The following is a 9060-nucleotide window of genomic DNA, read 5'->3' as shown; positions in this document are numbered from 1 at the left end:
CATGGATGCCAGGGACAATGGAGGAGGAAGATGGGACATGGCAGAGGGTGGGGGATGGGGAATCAGGGATGGCAAGACAAAAGGCAAGGTATGCAGGATGTAAGAATTGGAAAATTACTTGCTGAGAACATGTATGTTGATGTGCTTGATTGAACCAATGCACAGTGTAGTTTGGATGGAAAAAAAAAAAAAAAGACAGGTTTCTGCTATGTCACGATCCTCCTGCCTCAGCTTCCCGAGGAGCTGGGACTACAGGCGTGAGCTGCGACGCTTGGTTCTTTCAGACAGGTCTCACTATGTTGCCCAGGCTGCCCAGGACACTGGACTCCTCCTGCACCCGCCTTCCAAGAACCTGGGACTACAGGCTTATAAGGTGGGCTAGGAATCAAACCTGGGCTTCCCCTGTGACCTCAGTCCGAGACGTAGCAGCATTTGCCGGCACGTGCTACTGTGGCTGGGCCTGGGACTGATCTTTCTTCTCCACTGCCCTGAGCTTTCCGGCAGGACTTGTTCAGCTCTATGTCTGAGTGCCTCACAAAATACCCCAAAGGACTAAGTGCACATAAGAGATGAAACACAGGAGGAGAAAAGGCAGCCCGATGTCTGAAAACCAACCTGATACTCATGGCTAAACCATGCTGCCCCCTTGTTGGATGTAAGTCTCCCAAAATATTCATCAGACAAGGTCACTCTGGTCTCACTCTGAGACCATGATAAAGTGGTATAAAAATAAGATCACTCCCATACCCACAGAGTACCAAACCTCTCCCTCTTCCAGCTCATGGGAGTGGCAGCTTCTTACCTATGTCCCAGCTTTACTCTCACTCTGTCCTGCCCTCTCTAGTGACAGACTCACTGAGATACCCAGTTGTAGACTCATGCCCACTTTTTTTTTTTTTTGAGAGAGAAAGATTTTTGCTATAGGTTGTGTGCACTCACCAGAGAGAGAGAGATAGAAAGCAAGAAATCACCCCGCCGGGGTGGGCTGGCCATGCTGCAATCCCTTCTCATTCTCCCCTCAGGATTTTGGGCATGTACGCACACGGACCTGGTGTGAGTTTTAAGCCATCAGGCCCAGGACTTGAACTACATGGGAGTCCAGTGATGTAACCATTATGCCATCTGCTGGTCCCTTGTACCCACTTTCTGACAATACCCAATCTAGTACAAACCCCTGCTTCTTTAGACCCTTCCCCAAATTACCCAATCAAAGCCCAAGTCCTAGATTGTTTCTGACAGATCCTTACTGAGCTGCCTCTGGTTACGGTCAAAGTTTCCCCTCACTGCAACCAGTAATAAACCCAATTTGCTCAAATATGGATGTGTTCCTGTTCTTTGGCCAAAGGGCACTGACAATAGACATTCGTTGAGTGACTGAAGGAATGAATCTCTATAAAACATACAATGACCTATACACATTAGATTCTGCTAGTTATTTGTGAATAGTTAAATGCTGAACTAAAGAAGACTACCACCAACTGTATCTATTGATAGTTGATGTCTATTGGGCCTAGATTTGTGGTCTGTACTTGAGAGTTTGGAACTGGATTAGATCATGGGAAAAGATGAACTCTGACCTCCTTGTCATGTCATTCTAGGAAATGGTTCAGCTAGTTCTAGACAGAGCAAGAAGTGAGATGTCTCAGATGGCACCCCTGCCCTCAGCCCTGAGCCATTACCTTGGTAGGGATCCATGCACCTCTTCCTACAGGCAAAAGAGCAGCACTTCAGGTAGTCCGGGCAGTTGTAATCTGTTTTACATGAGTCTAGAAGATTAGTTTCACAGGTGAGTCTCTCTTCGGGGCACTCTCCTGGTTTCTCTGGAAAAAAAAAAAAGAATGTCTAAGCTCACATCCCTTGATAGTTTCAACTCTTCCCCTCCCGTGGCAAACATGAGTGTGATTCTCTCAGCCCTGTCTTCTATTTTTTAGTTTTCATTTCTTGCTCTGCTTATATTTAGGGGTCAGGTCTGTCTCTCACCACTCTTTGCCCATTGAAATGGACATGAATCAGGAATTTGTGTAGGAAGAACTGAAGAAGCATCTTGGATTCCAGGGACATCTCCAAAGGGGTAAAGAGGCATAGAACAGAAAACCTGGGGATTGTAGAGACAAATGGCTCCTCTCACTCATGTTGACCCAGCCTCCCTCCCTTTTCCAGGAGCCATTTAAACTTTGGTTTGGGTTTCAGCCACTGGAGCTCCTTTCCTCACAGCCAACTTCAGCTCTCACTTAGAACGCTCCTCTCTGCCCGGCCAGCTCTTCGTAGCCACTTACCTGTGTGTACAGTCCCTTCCCTGATACACAGAGGCCAGGGCTTCCTCTGCACAGACTCTGACATTGTTCCCTGGAGTTCTTGCCTCATTTGTCTTCTGACATTACTTGACGCATACTTCCTGGGCCATCATCTCTACCCCCACAATTTCTACTGTGATTCCCCTATCTCCCAACCATCCTCTATTCCAAACTAAAGATTCTTATTCCAGCTGCCTGGGGAAAATGCCTCTTGGACATTCTATAAGCACCTCTATTCCAACATGTTGAAAAAAGAACTAGTATGGACCAGTAGGTGGCATAGTGCTTAAGGTGTTGGACTGCCACATGGCAGACCGGGGTTCAGGTCCTAGACTGGTGGCTTGAAACTCATGCCAGGTATGCATGTGTGCATGCCCCAAATCATGAAAGGAGACTGTAGGAGAAGGGACTGTGGCATGGCCATCCCCCCTGGGAGTGGGGGTGTGTGTGATTTCTCACTTTCTGTCTCTCTGACTCTATAGCAAGTGCATGAGCTCTACAGCAAAATTCTCTCTCAAAAAAAAAAAAAAAAAAAAAAAAAAAAGGACTAGTATCTCCTCATGTCTAAGCAGCACCTCTTTAATCTATGCTCCCCACTTGTTTGCTTGTTTTGTGGTTGTCATCAACAGTGCTAGTCTATCATTAGACTCCAGACTCATTGCTCCCTCTCCACCACCTCAACATCCTGTCAGTCTGGGACTTTGGTCAATTTTATCTTCTTGATCTCTCTCCAAAACCTCTCTCCACTCTCTCTGTATTACCACTTGCTCAGATCAGCACCCGACCTCATCCCATCTCTCTCCTTGACTACTGCAATAGTCTTCTTACTGGTCATCTCCCCTCAGGCTCATGTCTACTGGCTCCCTCACCTGAAAAATTAAATCTGGGGGGCCAGACCGGGGAGTAGTGGTTAAGGCACTGGACTCCCACATGCTTGACTGTGGTTCAAGTCCCAGACTCAGCAGCTTGAAACCTTTGACAGGCATGTGGAAATGCATGCTCAAAATTCTAAGAAGGGATTGCGGCCTGGTCATTCCCTCTGGAGGGGGTGATTTCTTGCTCTCTATAAAATGCATGCTCAAAATTCTGAGAAGGGATTGTGGCCTGGTCATCCCCTCTGGAGGGGGTGATTTCTTGCTCTCTATCTTTCTGCCTCTCTGGCAAGCACACTAGAGCAAAAATCTTTCAAAAAATAAATAAAATTTAAAAATAAAGACACTAGTCCTTGCCTTGTGTCTAACCCTCAGTCCCCAAGAATGCCTCCTAAGGCAGAATGGCACCACCGTTCTGAACCCACGTTTGATTTTGTTGACCAGCGTCGCAGACATCTGCTCCCAAGAGAGGGTGAGAAGCAGCAGGAGAGCTAGGTTCCTCCAGGAGAAGGTGAGGCTGTGGGCTAGACGGTTTCTGTGTGGGATGAGACGAGGGCAGGCGTTAGGCATAGTCCAGAAAGACAATCCACCAGTCCCCTTAGTTCACAGACAAGAAAACCAAGACCCAGATGGGGCAGGGACGTATCTGAGTCAGGTGGTGAGTGGGACAGGTCTGAGAGGCAGCCTCAGGACACTTCCCAACAGCCCCATGCTCTGCCATGATGCAGTGCTTGGTCCTGCCCAGACACTTGCCCACTGTCTTGCTCCTGGGCGAAAGGACACACTTGAACGATCACAGAATTTGTCTGGAACAGTCGCAGAGTTGGTTTGCCCACGGTTACTCTAGGGGCAGCCCTAGACACTAGTGAGCACATTTTCTTTGCTCCGCTGATGACAGAGGCAAACGGTATGAGATTTCCCAGAGAGCCTGGAACAACCCGGCAGGGTCTTAGTGTCCCAGAAGAAAAATTCCCAGATGACCGTGAGTTAACAAAGACAATCCTCTTACTCCCACGACCCACATCTAGGATCATATGATACTCCAGCTCCCACTTCCATGTATCTTTTTGTGACTTTTTTTGTATATTTTCACTTTAAGGTGTAAAGAACCATAATGCCTTATTGTATTAACTCCAGGAGGAAACACATTTCAAAATCAGCATGAGAGAAGGAAAAGGAAGAAAGGAGAAAGAGAGGGGGAGAGAGAGCGAGCTGACACCTTTTTACCAAAGTATGACTTGTATGGATAGACACGGAGAAAGTAATAGAGCTATCTCGCGTAGTATTTCTGTAGTTCCCAAAGCCATACTATGTGGCTAAGAAGAAAGGCTGTTGGTGATTTATCCCCATCCCTCCACTTTTTTTTTTCTTTCAAAATACTAATTCTGTCTCCTCCCCAAATTTTACAACAGTGCCTGGACCCTTCAGTAATGGGAATTACAATTTCCAAATGCGGTAATCTTCATTTCGGTCTTGACTTGGTCACTTACAGCTACAATGTATTGTGGACTTTGTCCTTGAGGGGATTAAGCTAAGCCGGTGTGAAGATTTAAAGATGTGGTATGGAATGGCAGAAACCAAGACTTGGGAGTTAGAGCTCCAGTCACGTCCTGGGTCCAACACTCAGCAGCTGTGGTCTGGGCTCAGCCACTTACCTTCACTGAACCTCAGTTTGTCATAAAGGGAGTAACAGTAACACCTACCTTCTACACATGAAGAGATTTAACTGGACTATTGGTCCCAGCTATTAGGACCATAGTAATGGCTATGTCGCTGGACTCCCATGTAGTCGACCGTGGTTCAAGTCCTGGACCCAGGGGCTTAAACTCACGCCAGGTGCATGCCCAAAATCCTGAGAGGAGAATGGAGGAGAAGGGATTGCAGTGTGGCCATCCCCCCTGGAGGGTGATTTCTCACTTTCTGTCTCTCTCTCTCTGTCTTTCTGGTGAGCGCACGCGCCCTATAGCGAAAACCTCTTCAAAATAAAAAAAGAGAGAGAGAATTAATTGAACAATTGAGGTAAAGCATGATAACTGGTACAGAATTAGTGCTTTACATATTACTTCACATATTCCGGCCAGGAAGCAAATAGCAATGGCATAGTGAATGCCAAAACTGTACATATTACCTCTTTAGCTTCTGAGTTCCCTAATCAGAAACTGCATATAATAATCATAACTTCGATTCCCCTAAAAATAATCAGCCAAAAAATTTCTATGGGGCCCTAAATTTTTTTAAGAATTATTTTATTTCATTTTATTCATAACTATTATTTTTTTAATTTGACCAAAGAGAGAGGGAAAGTGAGAAAGCAAGCCTCCAGCTCCAGGATTCAAACCACAATTGAGTCCAGTGCCTGAACCACCACACCACCTGCTGGCCCCCACTTTAAATTCTTATGACCAAGTCATCTTGGTTTAAAATTTTACTCTCTAACCTGTCTTGACTGGTACCAGTCTTGAGAATTAGTTCATCAGATTAGCCTAGAGTCAGTAGAAAGCAGAGCTTTTGGGACAAGGATAGACAGGAAATACAGATTTATCAGACTGACAAATAGAACATGTCCAGTTACAATTTTTAGTACACGTATATCCCAGGCAATATAAGGAACATAGCTGGGACCAGCAGACAGCGAAATGGTTACATTGCTGGACTCCCACATACTCAACCGTGGTTCAAGACCTGGACCTAGCAGCTTAAAACTCATGCCAGGCACATGTGCATGCACGCTCAAAATCCTGAGAGGATACTGGAGGAGAAGGGACTGGAGTGTGGCCATCCCCCCAGGGGGAATAATTTCTCACTTTTTATCTCTCCTTCTTTCCAGGGAGTGCAGCAAAAACCTCTCTTTAAAAAAAATTTTTAAAGGAATAAAGTCATATTAAAAAGTTATCTGTTGTTTATCTGACTCGCAGAGTTTTTGTAATGATATGATAGTATATGCACACATGAGAAAATACCCCAACTGGGTCTAAGCACAGCACCCATGTCTTTCTCCAGTCCTCCAGTTCCTCAAGATCTTGGGCACCTGAGCATGCACCCAGAGCTATTTCAGGCCATCCTGAAGATCCAGACCCACAGCTGGTCACGTGGTTTCCAGCACTGAGTCCAGCACATTATAGGCTGCCACCGGGTTAGGCCTGACATTCAGATTTAACTAGCCATCCTGTGTTTTCTATTTGCTAAATCTCACAGCTATCAACACAGAATGCATTTGGATTGGAGAAGAGTTTGTTCTGGCAAGAGATACAGAATAGGTCTCGTGAGAATGGTGAACGTGATGGGGAGCTGCACAGTGGGAGCTCTAAAGAACTAGCCCAGGTCTGGGGTATATAGCACAAAGGTGTTGTGCTACAGCAAGACAGGAGTCAGGAGACTCTGAAGTACGGGTTCCGCTGATGAGGTCCACTTGGGGTAGTTTTGCCTCAGTCTACCCGATTGAAAGACGAGCACATTTGACTAGATCCATCCTGCTCTCGCTGGGGCACCTATACCACTCAGGGTGCAGGACGATTTTCCAGGAAGTCCACAGGTATAGAGGCCGTTAGAGACATTACGTCCTGGTTCTCGAATTCCACATTTACTTTTTCCTGAAGTGGATCCAACTGAGGATGAGTCTACAGGCCGACGTTCTCATCGTCTATCTTTCATAAACTACTTCCTCTTTAAAAAAAAAGGAAAAAGCATACTTCTTATCTGTTTCTGGCATGTCTTTAAAGTGTCAAAACTTCTGAGTTTTCTGAGTTCCAAAGAAAGGAACAATTTGAGAATCTATTTTCTGAGGATGGTTCCCATCGGAGGAAAGCAAAGAAAGTATGCGTCAAGGAGCAGGCCCCACTGTGGCTGACCCAGCTACTCCACAGGGTGGGGCTACTTGGGAGCCCTGGGTTTGATTCCCAGTCCACCTTAATAGCCAGGTGCAGTATTTCAGCTACTAGGGAGACTGAGGCAAGAAGATCACAACTTAGCGAGGCCCTGCTAAAAAAAGAAAAAAGAAAAACTAAGGGGTCAGTACCCTGTCCATCCAGATAACTAGCTTTCGAGCCTAGATTTAGGGTTCAGAAAGGTGATGGTTTCCTCAGGGATCTAGACTAAAGCATTTATCGGAATTGGAAAATGAAGTCAGTCTTTGTGGAAGAAAGAGTGACTCATCTGGCTGCCAGAGAACTGCCTTCAATGAATTTAAAACCGTGATATCAACATTTTAGAAAATACTTAAAGGATGCAATAAGATAAAAGCATTTTATAAAGTTGTATTATCAGAAATCCTGCAAAGCGAATAGTATTCTAATTTTCCACATTTACGGACCATGTCAGATTAAGTAAATTGACCAAATAAAAAAGTAATACATGTGGACCAGCAGATGGTGTAATGGTTACGTCGCTGGACTCCTGGACCCAGAGGCTTAAAACTCAGGCCGAGCACATGTACATGCATGCCCAAAATTCCAAGAGGAGAATGGAAGAAAGGGGATTGCAACGTGGCCATCCCCCCTGGGGGGTGATTTCTCACTTTCTGTCTCTCTCTTTCTCTCTGTCTCTCCAGCAAGCACACGTGCCCTATAGCAAAAATATCTCTCTTGGGACCAGCAGTTGGCGTAACAGCTATGCCGCTGGACTCCCACGTAGTCGACCGCGGTTCGTGTCCCGGACCCGGTGGCTTAAAACTCACGCCGGGCGCGTGTGCATGAGTGCCCAAGATCCCGAGAGGAGAATGGAGGAGAAGGGATTGTGGCATGGCCATCCCCCCTTTATATATATAAAATAAATAAATAAAAGTAACACATGTAATTAATAATATTATTAATCATTTCATAAATGGTGGTAAAACCTTTGTGGTAAACTTCAGATATTAACACAATCACTTGTAAATTGGGATTAGCATATTTGAACTGCTAGGAAACAAATCCTTTTTAGAATTATCAGGTTTTTGGGACCAGCAGTTGGCATAATGGCTATGTTGCTGGACTCCCATGTAGTTAACTGTGGTTCAAGTCCCAGACCTGGTGGGTTAAACTCACATCGGGCAGGTGTAGGGTAGTTACTTTATATCTCTCTTTTACTACTTTATTCCCACAACATAGCTCAAAGTGCCTGGCACAAAGACATATTTAACAGTCACTTGTCAAATATATGAATAAATAAATAAATAGGGCCAGTTGATGGTGCTGCAATAACCCAAGCGGATCCATATGACAAGGACACTGGTTCACATACTGGGGCTTCCCTGTGCATTGGGCATGCGTACATGTGTGCCCATGATTTGGTCTAGCCACATTAGGACCCTGCTTGCAGGGTGTCTGTCTCTCTTTCCCTCCCTATCACTCTCTTTCATGGAAGAAATACCAGAATTCTTCAAAAGGTTCATGGAAAATGTGTATTATAAAAAGAACTATGCATGAATTTCAGACTTTTTACATCAAAATAAATTAGTACTTAAATTCTATTTTTCCACAAATTTACTATAATTTCCTCATAAATCATAAATAAACTGTGAAAAAATTACCTCCCCAAAGTTAAGAAGATAGATTTCTGTGTTTTAGCCTATCTTTGCATGTTACATCTTTGACATTTAAATTTATAATCTAAGCTATAGATTTAAATGATTTTAAGTGTGATTTTATTTTATTCATTTTCTTCTTTCTACTTTCTTTAAATGCAATTTGCCCTTTTTAATAACTTCTTGCAATAGATATTTAGATCACTGATTTTTAGACTTTCTCCTTTTCTACTACATGCATTTAAAGATATAAATTTTTATAGCTGAACATATGGCACATTTTTGGTACATATCTTATACATTTGAAAAGAATGTAGATTGTGTTGTTGTGTGTAGTGTTCTATAGTACGTCAGTTAGGAAATGGTGTGTGTATGTGTAGTTTTGTTTTTTCTT

The 9060-nt window shown here is 44.3% G+C and overlaps 1 protein-coding gene across 2 annotated transcripts in view; it reads right to left on the bottom strand.

Moving 5' to 3' along the window:
* The window catches only part of WFDC8 (WAP four-disulfide core domain 8), a 25686-nt gene that overhangs the window by 7121 nt on the left and 9505 nt on the right, over window positions 1-9060 (bottom strand). Inside the window, exons 2-3 of one of the 2 annotated variants that reach the window (XM_006154494.2) lie at window positions 3592-3701; window positions 1680-1820 (exon numbers count right to left, since the gene is read on the bottom strand). In XM_006154494.2, the coding sequence (XP_006154556.1) occupies window positions 1680-1820; window positions 3592-3622 (172 nt within the window). In that variant the 5' untranslated portion in view covers window positions 3623-3701. Of the gene's footprint in view, window positions 1-1679; window positions 1821-3591; window positions 3908-9060 lie in introns of those variants that run through there. The other variant, XM_006154493.2, reaches the window with a different exon arrangement.

Source organism: Tupaia chinensis, unplaced genomic scaffold, assembly GCF_000334495.1.
Source record: "Tupaia chinensis unplaced genomic scaffold, TupChi_1.0 Scaffold000411_1, whole genome shotgun sequence".
Classification (NCBI taxonomy): Eukaryota; Metazoa; Chordata; class Mammalia; order Scandentia; family Tupaiidae; genus Tupaia; species Tupaia belangeri.
This window is presented reverse-complemented; position numbering and strand designations above follow the sequence as displayed.